The 20,182-nt window shown below is 39.6% G+C and overlaps 1 protein-coding gene across 4 annotated transcripts in view; it reads right to left on the bottom strand.

The window, feature by feature from the left end:
- The window catches only part of SLC25A13 (solute carrier family 25 member 13), a 198,743-nt gene that overhangs the window by 29,312 nt on the left and 149,249 nt on the right, over nt 1-20,182 (bottom strand). For all 4 annotated transcript variants that reach the window (XM_003896295.4, XM_009203365.3, XM_017956938.3 and 1 more), the window contains one exon: nt 2,712-2,852. In XM_003896295.4, the coding sequence (XP_003896344.2) occupies nt 2,712-2,852 (141 nt within the window). The remainder of the gene's footprint in view (nt 1-2,711; nt 2,853-20,182) is intronic.

The following is a 20,182-nucleotide window of genomic DNA, read 5'->3' on the forward strand; positions in this document are numbered from 1 at the left end:
ACAAAAGAACAGAGGGAAGGAGAAAGATTACCTGTCTCAACTAAATTTAGGACAGTGGTTCTTCTTTTTAAAGACCCACCTGGAGGGGCACATACCAGGTTTAAAAGTACTGTGTGAGGTCACTTCTAGTCATTTGCATTTTTCTAGCTAACCAGGACTAGAAACAGAAAAAAGTGCTATCCTGAAACAAAAACACATTAAACTACAAAGCAATGCTAATGCTGTGATGCTCCCTAGAAAGATGGATCTTAACCTGCTGTGATGTCTGATCATGTAAAGGTGAAGTGGGGTGGGACTGGAGAAGAGGGGTTCACAAGAAACAAAGTCCAAGACAGAATGCTGCGAAAATATAAATGAGGACCAACTAGACTTGTAATACAAGAGCTAATCAGACTGAAAGGAGACCAAACCACAGAGGTCAACATCTGCTGAATGAAATCCAGACTCCCAGGTCTCTGAATATAGCTGATACTGATGACCAACAGGAAGATAGAGATTACTAGGTCATTTTCTTGCAACGAAATCAAGGTTCCAACAGCTCAAAGCATTACTGATTTTCTTGTTAATTACCAGTACACCAAAAACAGCATTTTAGAAGTGAGCACCAAGCCCTGTGGAATGCTTCTGAACTAGATTAAACTACTAGACTAGTAATTAAACTAACTTCATACGGGAGAGTTCTCTTGCTCAAACTTGAGCAATCCTGCACATTTCAGGAAAGCAATTTTAGCACAAATGTGGAAACAAGAAACTTCTAAGCCTCAGTTTCAGCTCAGATACCATGGTTGGCAGCGTCTATTCACCTGAACTACAAAATCAGGATACCAACTACTTCCAAGAAGTGTTAAAGGGGATTAAGATTATTAAATAATGTGAAGATGAAAAGCACTAAGTCCCAGTATTGTATCATTTGCAGTTAGTTTAGCAGTCTCTGTTTCTGTATCAGCAAACAAGTTCCTACCATTTTACTCATCTAGACATTTCGATAACAGTCACTGCCATAGTACCTAAGTGCTTTTTACCAGACAACCCATTGAAAGACTCCTGGCATCTTGTCAAAATGACATGCTGCTACATCATATTACAGACTGCAAGAGCCTAAAAATTTAGAAAAGACGATTTTTCTTCAAATTGATCAATGCTATGCCTCATGACAACAGTGTTTATTTTTTACAGATGGGTAACAAATTGGTAAGCAAAATAGTTACAGAACATTGTGTTACATTGTAGAATCCCAGATTGAACATTTTAAGTTCTACTTAAAAAATCAGCAGGTTTATTCCTAAGTACCACATATGCTTAAATATAAGGCAGGATTTTCCCCAGCTAAAATTAATCCCAGAAAAGAGGGCATCACATTATATTCGATCTTCACAAAGTCTCAGATCATGGAGTACTCTTTCCAATCACTTGACTCTGAGAAGCAGAGTACCATTCAGGGAAGGCAGATTCTCCTGAGACAGCCACAATTATTACTAATTCTGGATGTTTACTGAGGTCACTTGCAAAACTCAGGTTAAAAAGAAAAGAGTAAAAAAGTATCTCTGGGAGGAGGATCTCACAAATACCGTGTAAAATGTCAAAACAAGTCATTTCAAGTTTACTCTAGCAATATGGTAAGTTGTTACATTATGGGGACCAGTTATATCCATTCAGGATGAACTGGGAATAGGAAAAAATAAATTGACTGTCTTAATATTATGTGTCTATGGGATAAAATTTGCAGGAACAATATCATACATAAAAGTCAAAAATGCTTCAAATTGCAAAGCTTGGGATAAAAATGAAGACAATGTATTCTGCAAAACCATGCTAACAGATGACCTTAAAAAGTGGGTTAAGTGGAGATCAAGATGCTGATTCAAAATTCATGAATAATTTGAATATTTCTTGATATGTGTTTATAGAAACAAAGCAATATTAATTTTATATAATGTGACTGTATACATTCTGTGTAAATAAATGAAACTATCTTAAGTAGACATCTGACATTTCTCCCATATCCCTAAAGGTTTACTTAGTAAGCTAGCGTAATTTTTTTTAAAAAAATTCTTCATTGAAAACTTGTGTTTACTTTATGTTTGATAAAGCCTTATACGTTGGCATATAGGCAGATAGTTATAGTAAATTCCATTATAACTTTTTGGTAGAGCAGTATGAATAACAAATTTCAAGAATCCTCTAGAAGTTTGGTTTTGTAATCATTCTGAAAAAACATTTTCTAAATGAAAAAATGATTAAGATTTATAATAAGACAAGGCATACATATATAGAGAAAACATGGATCAGACCACATATATAGGATCAGAAAATAAATTATGATATAGGTTTCTCCTTGAACTGAACTCAGCATATCAATAACAAATCCAAATAAAGTTCTAGCCAGTGTTGCTGCAAAGAGCTGCACTGAACAACTCTAGAGGGCACAATTCCTATCATAGTCATCCTGGATTTGTGTATTGATGAGGATAGTTTTTTGGCAGATGGCAGGAAGGGGCACCTCCTTCTAACTGGCATGAAGATGCCCCTGCAGCTTGGGTAGAACATCTTCTCTAGGTGTAGAAATGCAAACAAACAAACAAACAAACAAAAAACAAAAAATGGATTTCATGTTGAAGAACAGTTTCTACATTAGGAGATGAGAAAGTAATCAAATAAATGACTAAAAAAAAAAAAAAAAAAAAAAAAAAAAAAAAAAAAAAAAAAGTTACCTTGTAGATCCCAAAGAACCCCAGGTCCCGCACGACAGACAAGGCACTGACTCTGGGACCAGTAGTGATTTCTCCGGCCACTTGCAAACGGATCTTGACAATTTCTAAAGGATTTGTGAAAATCACCTGGGAGCCTCCAGCCTAAAAATAACAAAAAAGATTTAGGATCAAAGCAAAGAAATAGTAAGATGGGTTAGGAAGAGATGAATGATTATTCTCAAGGATAAGAATATTCTATCCTCAAGAGAATGTAGTTTCAGTCCTTATCCCATCAATCAAAGTGGTCAGGGATTACAAGTATGAATCAAAATATAGTTACTGCCTAGGAAGAAGCCCTACGTCCTTAATGTGGAGGCTGAAGGAGGGCAAAGACCAGAGATTTCTCTTGACCTCCCTGAGTCCTCACACTGAAATTACAAATGCTCCTTGAAGCACAAACAACTGCCACCGCAGGGCTCAAAGCCAAGGGCACAAAGGCAGTAATAAAATGAAAAGCATTCGTATCCAAATGAGGAGACACAGATCTGCCTCTCAGAATAGAAGGGGGACTAGGAGGACAAAGGCTCCTGAATGATGAATTTCATGATTCTGGCAATGATTCAAAAACTGCCAGCAAACACGTAAGCTTACATGAAAGCTATCATTTTTTTCTCTTAAAAACATCAAATCTCATTTTATGGAGTTGCATATTCTTATAATTTTATTTATGTATTACTTGTGTATAGAATTGCTCTTTTCATATGAGATAAATGGTATGTGAAAGTAGCAAAAAAAAAAAAAAATAACTAAGTCAGTTACTACCCAAATGTTGAACATCATGTGTTATTTCATTCCAGCAATGGCCAGATGCCTCACCTCCAAGATCATCAGTGAAATCTTTAAAGTACACTGTAAGGGTAATTTTAAGCTAGCTATTTTGAAGCTAAGCCTATATTTATCACATTTTTCACATATTTATCACATTTATCACATATTTATCACAAGCAATTACATTCTTTCTTACTGTATTTCAACTTGTTCTTTGTCACAGATGTATGAAATTTTTATATTATCCAAACTATACTGTACTAATTAGAACTAGCTACAAGGATGCCTTTTGAAGTATTATTTATAATAGCTGGAAAGAAAAATTAGAAACAACATAAATATCTAATGGTAAGGGATGGAATAAATGAATTTGAGTATGTTCATGCATGGAGATACTATGCAGTCAACCGTGAAAAATGTTCAAAATAGACTTTTAAGTAAAAATGCTCATATGTTTAAAATACTGGTACACATTTCCCCCGCCATCCCCTATCACCATGTAGAAGAAATACACCAAAGTGGTGCTTCTGAAGTGGTGGGATTACAAATATCTTTCTTTTCCTTTTTTTTTTTTTTTTTTTTTTGATGTATTTGAAATTTTTTCTATATAGATCATGTGTTACTTCCACAAAGAAAAATAAACACCTATACACAGTTTACCTAATATGTGTAAGGTTAATGAATCAAAGAAAGATGTTCATTCATTAACTCCCTAAATCAAAGTGTTTTTCCATTTTTACCAACTTGATACCTTAATCAAGACACTCTTGTTCTTTCTTAAGTGCAAATGAGCTTTTTTGAGGGATGGGGGACAACACAAAATACAAACCTGGGTTGGATTCACTGAAAGGCCCAAGAAAGGGCCTTACTGTAGGAAGTAGAGTGTGAGATGACACACCCAGAGGCTGGTGCCTTCTGGTCCACACAAAGACATGCTGCTCCCTGCCCTACTGCTCAGAACAGCTGTGTTTTGCTCAGATGCTGCTGCAACCTGCAGGTCCATGGGAAAAACAATACCCTCCCCACCCCGCTACTCCCCTCCTCCCCCCCGCCCTCCGGTTGTTTACAGCCCTTGAGTGTTCTGTGACTTTGCACCTACATTTCCCATATGATACAGACTGAGCTATTTACAGTTGGCAGAATGATGAGTTGAAACACACCTAGCCCAGTAACCACGCGAGAGGCACAGTAAGGATTTTCTCTATTTCTGAACCAGAATTCTTCATATGAAAATCTTATGAATACTTAGAAAAATGAATAGAAATTCAAAATGTAAAGATTGTTTTATGGGAGCAGAATTGCTGAGAAAAGATTCACCAGGATGGAATTAGGCTGAAGGCTGATTTTTTTTGAAGCTCAAAGGAGGGTAAGACCATCTCTACCCAGGGTAAAATGCAAAATAATCAGAGAACACCAGTCTTCTTGGAAGAGAGAAGAGGAATACAATGCATATTCATCCAAGCACTGCCAACAGTAGGGAAGGAGGCAGTTGAGTGTCCCACATGAAGGCAGAGCTTCAGTCTCCCTATTTGTCAAACCATCTCACTTACTATGAAGATAAAAAGAGATGGAGAATGTAAGGAGCCAGCACAGTGCTCGAGACAGAGCCATTACTCCAAACATGCAGGTTTCTTTCCCTTTTTCCCCTACATTGATGTTTTCCTCCATAGATGCATGTTACAATCACTTGCAGACCTTTTTAAAATACGGTGACCTCTGAACTTCAGTCCTGACAGTTTAATAAGAACTTTGCATCTGTCCTTGTTAAAATTTTCCTAGGAGATTCTTATGTGCAGTGAGGCTGACAATCCCTGCACTACACCGTCTCTAGAATCTCTGTCAATTTTGAGAACCAGCTTACTTGGCTTCCTGAATGCCACAGTTTCTAATCCCAGTCTTCCATTTCACAAATAACTTTTATTTGTTTTATATCTGATCTCGCAACAAACTCTTTCTACATATCCAAGTGGTGCTGTTATGAAAGGGTAGAATTCTTGGGTACAGAATTGTTGTTTTATTATCTCTTACCTTTACTAACACTGGTAAAAGTTGCTAGCATTATATACAATAAAACAAGAACTTACACTCAACTCCCTGACTCCAAGCAAATCGACAGATACCAATTCTTTTAAAACAGCAAAGTGAGTTATCACTAGGGATGATAAGGAGTCAAATCCACTTCAGAGGGCTGCAGGAGGCAGATGCACCAGGAAGAAAGAATGTAGTGATATCAAGAAAACATAATGATGTACCCGTTACCTGTGGTGGCCTCTGAAAGAAAGAACCTACAGACTCAAAGTGGCACATTGTAAAGGTGCTGAAGATGAAACAGGCCCTTTGGAGTCAAACTGGAAGGAAATGAGAGACTCCAAGGCACCAAGAGAAGATGCTTATCATCAGATGCACGGTGTCTGGGTCTCGCCATGACTTGATCACTGAGCAGCACACTGCCTGCCGCTCTTCCAATTCCTGGTCTATTATCCATTCACAGTACCATACCCATGGTTCCTCTTTTGCAGAGATCAAAGATAGCTGAATCGGCAGACAATGGACAGGAACACCTATTGTGCACAATGTCTTTGTGTCCCTCATCACTTGAGAGCTCTGGCTGTGTGAAGATACTGTTTTTTTGTGTGTGTGCAATTTTGTCACAAATCATTTCCCTATGACTTTCTGGAGACTGTGGCAAGTAGGACACAGGAAAATATTTCATACTGAACTGGCTCAGTGTGGCATATTATACTTACAGCGCTAACACTGACTTTTCTACATGTTTCCTAGTATACTCTTTGTTATTGAAATCTTAGTTACCATCTACTATCTGGATCCATCTAAGAGAGAAAGAGAAATGCATACAACTATTACAGACTCACTTCTGCTACTTGATTTTTCATTCACCAAATATTTACAAGCAATCATGTTCAAAGTTTGTCCTAGGAACTGCAAGGACACAAGATACTTCATTCCCATTCTCAAGGAGCAAGAAGTAGCAAGGGTAGAGATAAAGAATATTCATCAAACATCTATTATGGGGTATTAAGGTGTTGCTTTATATAAATATATTGCATATACTACATATTTTCAGTCCACTCAAGAGGTACTTTTTGCAGAGTTTACATTAAGAGGAAACTGAAGCACAGAATGATTAAAGCAATTGTTTTTATGGGCTGAACTGTGTTCTACCAAAAGTCACAGTTGAAGTCCTAACTCTCAAATACTTCAGAATGTGACTATAGTTGAAAACACGGACTTTAAAAGAGAAATTAAGTTAAAAAGAGGTCTTTAGGGTGGGACATAATCCCATCCAACTGGTTTCTCATAAGAAGAGAAAATTGAGACAGACATGTAGGACACAAAGAGAAGACACAGGGAAAAAGCGGCCATCTCCAAGCCAAAGAGAGAGAGACCTCAGAAGAAACCAACCTGGCAACACCTTGATCTTGAAGTTTCAGACTCTAGAAATGTGAGAATACAAATTTCTGCTGTTTAAGCCACCTAGTTTGTGGTATTTTGTTTTGGTAGTGCTAGCAAACTAATATAGCAATGTACCCAGGGCTATATAGCCAGAAAGAAGAGGAAAGGATTTTCAATGGAGTTCGATAACTATATGCCTCATAAATACAGAAAATGGAAAATGAGGATAGATAATTATATGATAAGAGCCAAGGTCCAGACAAGCGGATATGACAGTTCAAAGGAGGGCAAGAGATCTCCTGGCTGGGAGGTGATTAAGCTAGTGAGAAGGTAACATGTTAGCTGGGGACTGCAGTGTGAATAGGATTTTGGCACTCTAAGCAGAGAAAGGCACAAAGGCACAGTGACAAGGGCATACCACACTTATGTGGGTAATATATCCAGCATTACTTATGTCAAGCGAAATTTTAATGAGGATGATAATTATAATGAGATCAACATCATCATCCTCTGGCATTTATTGAGGCTCCTCTAGCTTACTAAATACCAGGGATTGTGGTAAGAGTTCTCTAAGAATTCTTGGGCCAGGTATGGTGGCTCACGCCTGTAATCCCAGCACTTTGGGAGATTGAGGCAGGTGGATCACCTGAGGTCGGGAGCTCAAGATCAGCCTGGCTAACAAGGTGAAACCCCGCCTCTACTAAATATACAAAATTAGCTGGGTATGGTGGTGCATGCCTGTAATCCCAGCTACTCGGGAGGCTGAGGCAGGAGAATCACTTGAACCCGGGAGGTGGAGATTTCAGTGAGCCAGGATCATGCCACTGCACTCCAGGCTGAGGGACAGAGTGAGACTCTGTCTCAAAAAAACAAAAAAAAAAAATTCTTTTTTGGTCTTCATAGTATTATAAGGTAAGTAATAACATAAATAATAGGCCAGGTGCGGTGGCTCACACCTGTAATCCCAGCACTTTGGAAGGCCAAGGCAGGCAGATCACCTGAGGTCAGGAGTTTGAGACCAGCCTGGCCAACATGGTGAAACCCCATCTCTAGTAAAAACACAAAAAAATTAGCCAGGCATGGCAGTGGGTGCCTGTAATCCCAGCTACTCAGGGCGCTGAGGCAGGAGAATCACTTGATCCCCGGCAGTGGAGGTTGCAGTGAGCCAAGATTGTGCCACCGCACTCCAGTCTGGGTGACAGAGCAAGACTTCGTCTCAATAAAAATCAATCAATCAATCAATCAATCAATCAATTCTGGTTTGAGTGAAGAAATTGAGGCTACAAAAAGTAAAGGAGGCTATTTAACATGCTTGGAGTCACACAGTTAGGAAGGTGAAGCTTGGATTCCAAGCTCGAGCAGCTGGATGCCAGCAGCACACTTACAGTTCTTATCATAGCAGCTTTTTGCTCTAGATAGCATGGAGAAGGGGTATGAAAGGTGGTGGCTGAAAATAAGATTGCTGGAACCAAACCATGGAAGGTCCAGGATGCTGTCTAGAAGAACAGGCTGTATTCTGGAGATGGTCTGTGCGACTACGTAGCAGCAGGAGAGCTGGTAAACACAGCTTGGGAGCTGTAGAGGTCTGAGCATCATCTGTGCCTTGAGAAGATGCCTAGGGAGCAGAGGGGAGAGGGCTCATCAGGGAGGCAGAGCCTGAGGCAGGGATCACAATTAGGGTTTTAGCCGACTAGGTGAGTGATAAAAGGCCAGAATTAGAACAATCATATCTATACTGAGGTAGAGGTGGCTGGGTAACGGATGCAACAGAGACCAACAGGGTTTGGCTGCTGAATATAGGGCAAAAAGAGTGGGTAAGCTCAAAGAAAGAATCCAAGTTTTTGCATCTGTGTAGTAGGAACAAAGTGTTGGAAAGACGAATAATGACACAGTTAGAAGGCAGTGGAAGGGTGAGTTAAGAGGAATGAGAGACATAGATGAGGGCATCACTCCACGTACATAACTGAAGGCAGGGGCTTAGATAAGGTGGGAGGGGAAGGAGAAAAATGGAAAGTGACGAGAGACCTATGAAGTGATGAGAAACCTCTGCTGTACACCAGTGGTACAGCAATCCAGGCACAAGAGTTAAGAACACGGCTTCCAGAAGTGAGAAGGTAAAAGGACCAACGTCTACTGACACAGGGAGGCAAAGCACATGGGGTGACTAGGATTGGAAAGAGGATGCTGGGGAAGGAGAGAGCTGTTTAGTCTACTTGCAGGGGAAGTGAAAGTGAGAAAATGACAGTAGTTTACGAGAGCAATCAAGAGACAATGACAATTCATTTAGGGTAATTCGGAGAAAATATCTAGGGGGAAGAGAGTGAAAAGATAAAACTACTAGGGATAATTATGCCATGCTTACGCATAACAGTACAAGTTCTGAATGGAGAAGTGAAAGGTAGAACATGAAGAGTTTGGATTTGCTTTAGTGACATACAGAGTTTGGGGATAAATTTGTTACAGAGCAGAAACTGACAAATCATAGTTGTCCTTACTATTTATGCTTTGAAGATAAAAAAAAAATCAAACGGAATTGAATTTGGCACAAGAACAACTAAAGTTCTGATGCATAAACCCCATCAGCAACAAAAGACTCCTTCAGAATCAATAGTAAAATAATACTCTGGCTCTCCATAGGAAGTTATGATTAAGTTACTGTGATCTGTAACACAGAAGAGAAGATGAAGCAGCTAATGACCACAGAGGTGAGTTCATAGGCTCACGCATTCTATTCCTCAACTCAAAACAGGTTAGAAGGTACAGCAGGTAGCCATGTGTTTAAACAGGGCTTAGGGCTGCACATGTGCACTGGGCTGCCTACCTGCACCTGGCCACAGGGGACCCAGAGCTGCAGGCAGCACCACAGTGGGTTCTCTACTAAGAGTCACTGTGTGTACCCACGACTGTAGAAGACAAATTACTAAGTTCAGTGCCACGTGGACTCTCACCCAGGCTATTATCAGGAACTGAGGAACATTTTATTGCCCACTGTATTAGTATTGAATACTAGCACCAGTGTGAACACATTTTTTGTAGCATTTTTCAAAAGGGGACCCGACATTCGAAAACATTATATATTTTTATTAGAGGAGAACAATGGAACTGGTACACCAAAAGAAATCTTACATATTTTTATTCTTTTACAAGTGGCATTAATAAAGAATAACTTAACATGAAATGTATAGGATCAAAATAAAGAAAAAATGTATTTTTTAAAGGCACATAAACATTTGAATGTAAGAGAAATAAGTATTATTAGATTCAATGCTGCAAATATGTCACTTGGGCTATAAATTTAAAATGCAAATTTTCCTAAAAATGATTATAACAGTCAAATATTATAACTTTTTCCTAAGTTAATCTAAATTCAAAGCAATCCTCCTAAACAAAACCCCAACAGGGTTTCCTGAAGATGTCTGAAGACAGGAATATTCTGAATAAAAAATCATGTAGAGGATCTTGTATCAGTACACATTTACACACATTGATAAAGTGTCAGAAATTTTTAAAGTTTAACACAAGACTAGACAAATGGAAAGATTCAAATATATAGAGTCACAGTCACTGAGTATCTTTTTTTTTTTTTTTTTTTTTTAAAGACAGAGTCTCACTCTCTCACCCAGGCTGGAGTGCAGTGACATGATCTTGGCTCACTGCAACCTCCGTCTCCTGGGTTCAAGCGAGTCTCAGGCCTAGCCTCCCAAATAGCTGGGATTACAGGTGCCCACCACCACGTCTGGCTAATTTTTGTATTTTTAGTAGAGATGGGGTTTCACTATGTTGGCCAGGCTGGTCTTGAACTCCTGACCTCAGGTGATCTGCCCATCTCAGCCTCCCAAAGTGCTGGGATTACAGGCGTTAGCCACTGCATCTGGCCGAGTATCTTAAAAAGGTAGCTAAAATGTGCTACTTTGCACATAGTCAATGGTAGAGTGGACCCCTTGTACTTGTAGCTAGGAGTCCCTCTGACCAACTCACATATCTGGTAACATCCTAATAAGTAATGCTATGGTTTACTCATCTTTTTCTTCTAAAAGAGGATGACGAGCAGGCTGGTTTTGATGCATTTCAGCATCAATTTTTTTTTTTTTGTTTGAGACAGAGTCTCTCTCTGCCACCTAGGCTGGTGTGCAGTGGCATGAACTTAGCTCAATACTATCTCTGCCTCCTGGGTTCAAGTGATTCTCATGCCTCAGCCTTCTGAGTAGCTGGGATTACAGGTGTGTGCCACCACACCCGGCTAGTTTTTTTTTTGTATTTTTAGTAGAGTGTTTCGTCATGTTGCCCAGGCTGGTCTCAAACTCCTGGCTTCAAGTGATCCACCCGCCTTGACCTCCCAAAGTGCTGGGGTGACAGGTGTGAGCCACCGTACCTGGCCCAGCTTCTACCAATTCTTGCTTCCCAGAGGTCTCATCTTTTTCTCTTTATTGAGAGTACATAGTTAACCAAGAGGTCCTGGATGCTGGAGGAATCTGAGTCTGAAAGTACACTTGTGGAGGGAGGCCCAAATTGCTGAAAAAATTCAATGGCTGGTATGAGACTTCTCTCTTATCAGTTGTGTAAGGATTTTTTTTTCAAAGGCTCCATTTCCAAACTGTGATTCATTATGTATGAAGGATCTTCCAGCAGAGGGAAAGATATTCCAGTAGTATACCCCAATTATTTTTTCCTCCCCAGGGTGCTTTTCATCCTCCTTCCTTTCTTTGGCTTTCCCATGCAGTAGATTATTCCTATCATTCTGCCCTTTATGGGACCTGAAGGCTGTGGCTCTGCCCACAGTGATCTCTGCACTGATTATTTCCAGTCAGCCCTCTAACAATGTACACCTCACACATGTCTGTCCTCTAGATCCCTTTCTGGAAGGATGTGATTTTCCAAGACACCTTTCAAGAACAAATTACCCACCAGTGTGACCAGAAAGAAGAGACAGCTATAACTATTTGAATAACTACAGCCCTGCAAACTCTCTATTCTCCCCTCCTCTCCTTCCTGGAGAAACAAGAGCCAGACACGTGTCAAGCACTTCTGATGTAGGAGGCACTGTGCTAAACTCTTCACAGACATCATCTCCTTCATCCCGCTGTCATGCTGACACAGGCTATATTATTCCCGTCTTTCTAGAGATGAAATGGAAGCAGAGACTTCTCTTCAAGGCAGTAAAAGAATGCAAACCCGGACTTGCCCAATTTCTAACCCACGCTCAGAACCATTACGCCTAGTTGTCTATTGTGAAAAAGCAGATTCAATAAAACAATTCATTTTCAGTTTTTTCTTTCATGTTTGAACAGAGTAGCTGCCTGAATTTTTGGTTAATCTGATCATATGGACTAGAATTCCTGTGACTTTAAGAGCTTCTAGGAGATAAAGATTAACCAGTGGATTCAGAGACATTAAAATACATCAAGTAATACGGAAGAGATGTTTTTCTAGGTACAATATAACTGATTTACATCAGATATATCAAATTTTTATTTGTAGATTAATCAATAATGAGAAAGCCAGGCTACTGGGTAGTAAAATCCCCAAATCTGAATCCTTGAGCAATACTATATATATATATATATTGTGGAAGAGTCTCATTCTGTAGCCCAGGCTGGAGTGCAGTGGTGCAAACTCAGCTCACTGTAACCTCCGTCTCCCAGGTTCAAGAGATTCTTGGGCCTCAGCCTCCCAAGTACCTGGGATTACAGGCGCTCACCACCACACCCAGACAATTTTTTTTTTTTTTTTTTTTTGAGACAGTCTCCCTCTATCGCCCAGGCTGGAGTGCAGTGGCTTGATCTTGGCTCACTGCAAGCTCTGAGTCCCAGGTTCACACCATTCTCCTGCCTCAGCCTCCTGAGTAGCTGGGATTATAGGCGCCCACCACCACGCCCAGCTAATTTTTTGTGTTTTTAGTAGAGATGGGGTTTCACCATGTTAGCCAGGATAGTCTTGATCTCCCGACCTCGTGACCCACCTGCCTCAGCCTCCCAAATTTTTGTATTTTTAGTAGAGACAGTGTTTCACCATATTGGCCAGGTTGGTTTCAAATTCCTGACCTCAAGTGATCTACCTGCCTTGGCCTACCAAAGTGCTGGGATTACAGGCGTGATCACCATGCCCAGGCGTGAGAAATATTTTAGGCTCAAAAATATACAACTAGTGACAATTTTAACTTTATTCAAATGGGCATGCAAAATAATTATACTGATATAGGTTTTGTCTAAATATAGCATAGTCGTTTCAAGATAGGAGCAAAGGTGCTTCACCTCTCTGCCAACACAATCTTAAGTTCACACCTCCATATGACAGTTTTGGATGCTGTAATTCATATCAGAAGTCCATGATCTACATAAATCCACCTTTGCATCTCGGAGTGCTGAGAGCAACCAGAAAGGGCAATAGGACTGTGACTACAACCATGTCAGCATGAAGTCCAAGCACCAAGCTTCTCAAACGCACAGCGTTTGGCTGATACAAAGCATCATTATTTCCAAATGCTCTGTTTTTTTTCAAGTGAAATGGTTTTCACGGCTCAAAGTAAAATTACAGGTTTTTTTCTTCTAATACCCCCTTCTCTGAAATGGGCTAGTCTGCAAAGAAACCAAACTGTGGTTCCTATCACTGTGTCTTTCGCTTAGTGCCTACATGCTTCCATAAGCTTGATTTCTTCCCCTCCTTACAGTTTTGCCACCGAAATCCCTCTTGCCATGTTACATAATGACTTCATTGTTGACACTTCTGGTTTGGCATAGGGAAGTGATATAGCTATTTATTTTTTAAAACAGAATGTTAAGGGCTGGGTGCGGTGGCTCACGCCTGTAATCCCAGCACTTTGGGAGGCTGAGGCAAGCAGATCACTGAGGTCAGGAAATGGAGACCAGCCTGGCCAACATGGCGAAATCCTCTCTCTACTAAAAATACAAAAATTAGCCAGGCACGGTGGTGCGTGCCTGTAGTCTTGGCCACTCGGGAGGCTGAGGCAGGAGAATTGCTTGAACCCAGGAGGCAGAGGTTACAGTGAGCCGAGATTACACCACTGCACCCGAGCCTGGTCGAGAGCACAAAACTCCATCTCGGAACACAAACAAACAAACAAACAAACAGAATTTTAAGAAATCAAATATTTCAGAAAGGCAACATAATCCAGAGTTCCAAGGTACAGCCCCATTTTCTGTAAGTACTCCAAGAACAGTGACCTTCATTAAAATGATAATGTACGTTAGGTCTAACAGTTGTGGACAAGTAGGTTTTACAGTTATATGTGCCTTATAACTGACTCACCAAGGCTGTCTGCTCATTTTCACAAGGATAGGAAATATTGGTAGCCTAAAAACATTATCTAAAGACTAAGGGTTCAGAAGCTCCAGTTCATATTTCCCCATGATCCATTTCCTTTCATCTGTATCAATAAAACAAGGCTTTCTCCAATGCTTCTTTATTAAATGAGATAGTATTCCTGAACATTTTCTTGAGACTTCAGGAGTCAAAAGAACTCATTAGATAAAAATAAAAGCCTTCTTACAATGCCTCCCAACCCCCAATCATTCAACAGTCTTGAGAATATTCAGAGAATATTAATAGTCTTGCATTAAAAAAAATTAAACCCATCATCACTCTGCTGTCCACAGAAAACATGGCAGTATATTTTTAATATAGCACAATTTCAACTACATTTTAAACTAAAAGCATTAAATATAACTGTAATTTAATCACCCTCCTTTAATTTGAATTCACATGGTAGATACTTATAGCTACTTAAAAAATTAAGTGGCAAAATGTATATGAAGAATATGTATCTTGATATTTTAATTATGCTCAATTGAATGTACTTAGATTTAAAGTGCTTTTCACAAATGACATGTGCTAAGAATATCTAATTGCACACTGACATTCTAAAATGTGTGCTTACATGTGTCAAAAATAGATTAATATAAAGTTATAGAATAGACTTTGACTAAAACCCAAATATATTATTTTGATTATCTGGACACAAAATTGTAACTACAAACAAGATATATAGTAATAAATGTCTAACAATTTATGTTTCCTTAAGATGAACACACAAGTGATGACAGTGCTTGATATTTGAATAAATTAGAAAATAAAGACTTGTAAAGGAATCTAAGATTCAACATATTTTCCATTTACTTCCTTACTAACTCAATGTTAAATAGAGACATGAAAATAATTTGTAGTATAACTATTATTATTGTATGTAGAGCTCACAGGTAAAAAAGAGATATTCAGCAAATAGCAGTGGATGGAGTAAATTAAAACACATTGCCCAATTGCAGTCAAGTGCTGTTCACAACTGTTCACAAATGCTGAAGATGGCATTCAGCAACCTCACAGAGAAGATGGCAAAGATGAGGTGGCATGAGGTCGGGAGGCCACTCACCCCATCCAGCTCTGAAGGGAAGTGTGTTGGGCCCACTGCCTTCACAAGATATATCATCACCCTCCTGCAATCAGAAACTTGAGTCCTCACAAACTGAAAGAAAGACCTTTTCTTAAACCCTAGTATTAGGGGCTGAATTGCATCTCTCCAAAATTTGTATACTGAAGTCCTAACCTTCAGGACCTCAAAATGTGACTGGATTTGGACTTAGGGCCTTTTAAGAGGTAATTAAGAAGAAATGAAGTCAGATGGATGGGCCCTAATCCAATATGCCTGGTGTCCTTATAATTAGAGATTAAGACACAGACAACACACGGACTGAGGGGTGACCATGTGAGGACACAGTGAGAAGGCGGCCATCTGCAAGAAAAGAAGACAGGCCTCAGAAGAAACCAAAACTGCCAACACCTTAACCTAGGACTTCCAGTACCTGTTGTTTAAACCTCCCAATCTGTGGTATGAGGCATTTTGTTACAGCAGCCCTACCAAATGAATACACTAAGTTAGATTATCTGTCTAAATGCACATCTCTAAACATAAAGCAATATATAATTTTTTTCTTTTGATTTGGTATGAAAATAAAACTCAAGTGAAAAATGTGTTACTAGATTATTAACAATATTGGAACGATAATAAATTCTTACTCCATAATTGATTCTGAGAAAAATACCAAACTGAAATATCCTAGTCCTAATTTCTTAACCACATGGTGAGGCAGAAAAAGGCTATTGTGTTTACATGTTTTACAAATATTAAGTTTCATGTTTTCAGCTTCATGGGGTTTTAATGGGCCCACAGAAGCCTGGCCAAGAAACCGAAGTGGAATCCATTTGACTGACATTAAAAAGCAATTAAGTTACAGGCCTGTCAAATATGTTAACATTTGGGGTCTGCCTGTTATACATGTGTATTTTGACTACTACTACCAGAAAAGTTTAATGATTTACAGACCTTCAATGTCTAAAGTACCTTCACTGTACGAAAGCTATGACCCAGTCTTTCTTAAGATTTTCCTATCACAACAAACTCCTCCCTATTTACTAGAAATCCAGAAAGATGGCCCAATGTTTGAACTATGTTGAGTCAAACGACTCTGAGACTTTCCCAGAGAGGGGAAAGGGAGAAAAATAGAAAGGAAATATCTGGCTGGCCCAGTGTCTAGCACGAGAGTTGGACTTTCCCCTAATAAGATGACATTTCTGAGCCACTAAAGGCAGCCCTTAGTCAGGGAGGCTATGCTTAACTGTCTTAGTCTGTTTGGGTGTCTATAATGAAGTATCATAGACTACGTGGCTTATAAACAACGAAAATTCCTTTATCAGAGTTCTGGAGGCTCGAAATCTGAGATCACAGTCCGGCATGGTTGGGATTTAGTGAGCACTGCTTCCTGGCTCACAGATGTTGTCTTCTCACTGTGTCCTCACATGGAGGAAGGAGTGGGGATCTCTCTGGGATCCCTTTTATAAGGGCACTAATCTCAACCTGTAGGTTCCACCCTCATGACCTAATCACCCCCAAAGATCCCACTCTTCTAATACCATCACACTGGGAGTTAGGTTCAGACCTAGCAATTGTGGGGGAAATAAACATTCAATCTATAGCACCCATGAGCCCTTTGTACCATCAGATATTTCTTTTATTTTTGCCCTCGGTCCAAGTAGAATCATCTGGAGAAAGAGCCTCTCATTGGAGTAGGCAAGCAGCAGAACTCTATTCAAGACCAATGCCTTAGTCCCATTGCCTGGAGGACTTTTTGAGCAAACCGATGGAGCTGCCTCTTGGCTTTTCAGAAATCTGCAAATTTAGATAGTGCCATGAGGTTAGAATTTTTATTTTTTTGGCTATCAATTGGCTCCTCCTTTTTTTAACCTCCTCTTTTCTAAGATTCCTTCATGACTCTGACATAATTTCGTGTTAGTCATTCAATAAAGTCTTTTCTACTTAAAATACAAGCCATAATAAATAAGCTATACCAAACGCTCCAAGTTGTTTATCTTCATCCTGTTCTTAAGATTCTGAATATATTTAGGGATTATTTATTTGTCATTCTTAGAAATGAAGTCAAATAAAGTAAATAGGAGCCTTATAAAGGTTGGTTCTATTACTGGGCGATCATGGAATACTTTCTTGTGAAATATCCTGGATATGTAGACACCTAGCCATGTTACAGCTATTCCCTCAATTCCTGCACCCCTACTCTCCCACCAATTTTTGGAGTAAATTCCTCTTTGCTGGTCATCAGTCTCTAAATTAATAGTAACATGGTATACAGAGCCACTACTCTTTCTTTCCAATTCTATAACCAATTTTTTTTGGTTTCTTCCATATGTCAGACACAATGCTAGGCACACAGCTGTAACAGTGTGACACAGGCCCTGTCATCCATATTTATAGATGTCACAGTTCAGCCATTTACTCAAGGTCTGTGAGATTCAATTAGTTGTCAGCAAAAAGTTATGAAGGAAGATCTCTTCAAGTGGCAAAGCAGTGACCACGGTTGACAAAGACAGCAGGTCATATAATACCAGATACAGTCTCCAACCCTTCAAGTCAAGAAGAGATGGAAGGCAGAGATAAAGCATAAGTACAAATCAAGAAAATCTTTAATATGGTCTTACATTTTGGGGGAGTATGCAAAAAGTTCTCCCAGGGAATATTCCAAATAATAACAATAATAACATTTGAAAACAATGTAATCACTAGATTTTCACTGAACTACAAAAGGTTATAAAGATATAGCATTAAAAAAATTAACATTATTGTTATAGCATCACTATAATGCATAATATATCTTAATTAATTCACATGTCACTCGAGAGTGACTTCATAACAATTCAACCTAATGATTAAGCCTCACATCATCTTATATTTATAAGTAAGATATGTGCAGAGGCTTGCATAGTGAAATAAAAATTCTATTTTAGGAAAACTACACTATGATGCTACATATCCACACGAAATCCTGGGAAGAAAAAAATCGCAAAGTAAGACTTAAATCCACTTCAGACAATCTGTCTCACCAGCTCTGATTGTCAGAGTATACGTATTCATTATATGAGGAAATTTTCTTCCTGGTTTGATACGATTGAGTATGAAATCATAAGGGATTTCAAGTTCAATCACAAGGAATAGTGACTTTGAGTATATTTTATGACCAAAGTATACACAATACTACTCAGGGAAAACTTACAGAATTCAGAGCTAAAAACAAAACAGTACAAGAAGGGTTTGAAGACACTTACAGATAGCTGAAACAAATGGAAATGTTAAGCAAAGTCATTAATATCTGGGTGGGGCCATGACTCAAGGCTGCCATATGTATGGCCTAGCACACAAAGATCAGGTTTGCCAACCAGATTTCCTCTCTCAATAATTACATGAAAAGCAAAACAAAACTGAACAACTTGAGCTAATTAGCTGGGAGCTGGGGCAAGGGATGAAAAGAGGCTGTCTCCTACTGTGAGAGAGACTAAGTGGCTGGCAAGAACATGAAGGGAATTCTTGAGAAAGTCAACTTCAGTTCTTCAGGAAGAGAAGAAGTGATGGATTAGAATAGTCAAAAGATGTGCAGAGTGATGCAAAGTCACTGCGAGAGACAAAGAAGGCCAAGTGGAGAAAATGGAGAGAGTAGCCAGTTCCTAATGCTGCCTCAATTCTCGAGAGTCTTCAATTTCATTTAATGGATACCCTTAACCTTCACTTATCTCCACTTTGGTGAGTTTCTGCCCCCTGCTACCAGAAGCAATCTAGAGAATGAATGGGTTCTAGGATCAGCAACAGACCCTCAGAGAAGGCATGAGATGGGCTATGAAACCTTCACCAGATGAAAGGCAATGAAGATGTTCCCAGCTCACAACACGGGTTACTGAATCCTCCAGTGGTACCTGAAACATCCTTTGCTATTATTCCTATTAAGATATAGAGTCTAATTTCTCTCCAGTTGAATCTGGGCCAGCCTAACTGGCTTGTCTGACCAACAGAATGCACTGGCAGTGACCTTCAAGGTCAGGTCATAAGAAGTCTTGTCTCTGCCCAGGACTCTTAAGATGCCTGCTCTTGGGAGGCTCCCTCTCCGAATCAAACTGTCAATGTTTGAAAAGACCAAGCTACACAGAGAAGTCAAGCAGGTGCTCTGGACCACAGCCCCAGCAGTGACGAGAGTGAGCCACCTTGGATATCTGTCCCAGTTGACCCTTCAGATGAGTCTGGCCCCAGCTTCCACTAGCCCATAACTACATAAGAATCCCAAGTACAACCCTCCCAGGCTGAGCCCAGTCAATCCACAGAACCACAAGAGAGAATAATAATAAATATTTATTTGAAGTCACTAAATTTGCAGATTAGTTGTTATGCAGCAATAGATAATCAGAACACCTCTCCTCCTCAATGATGGAGAAACACTGAAATCATTCCTGTTAGGAGGAAAGCCCTGGAACTCGGATTGGCATGCACTGTGGACACAGGATGAAATTAAAGTCATTTTTAGAAAAAGGATGCTATGCTACCCAGCAGAGGAAATCAATCAGTAGAGAAATGACAAATAAGCAGGTTCACAAAGACCAGAGATTTCAGGAGCACCTGAGGTAGCTGAGGTCCTCAAGAGCCATGTCCAAACTCCAATACCCCTATTCCATTCCGTTCCACCCAAAAAGCCAAACTAAAACATTCATTTTCATAAAATTCTCTCTCTCTCTCTCTGTGTATATATATACACACACACATTAGAAGTTTAAAAGTAGACACTAGAGGCCGGGCACGGTGGCTCACGCCTGTAATCCCAGCACTTTGGGAGGTCGAGGTGGGTAGATCACAAGTTCAGGAGTTCGAGACCAGCCTGGCCAATATGGTGAAACCTCATCTTTACTAA

Source organism: Papio anubis, chromosome 4, assembly GCF_008728515.1.
Source record: "Papio anubis isolate 15944 chromosome 4, Panubis1.0, whole genome shotgun sequence".
Classification (NCBI taxonomy): domain Eukaryota; kingdom Metazoa; phylum Chordata; class Mammalia; order Primates; family Cercopithecidae; genus Papio; species Papio anubis.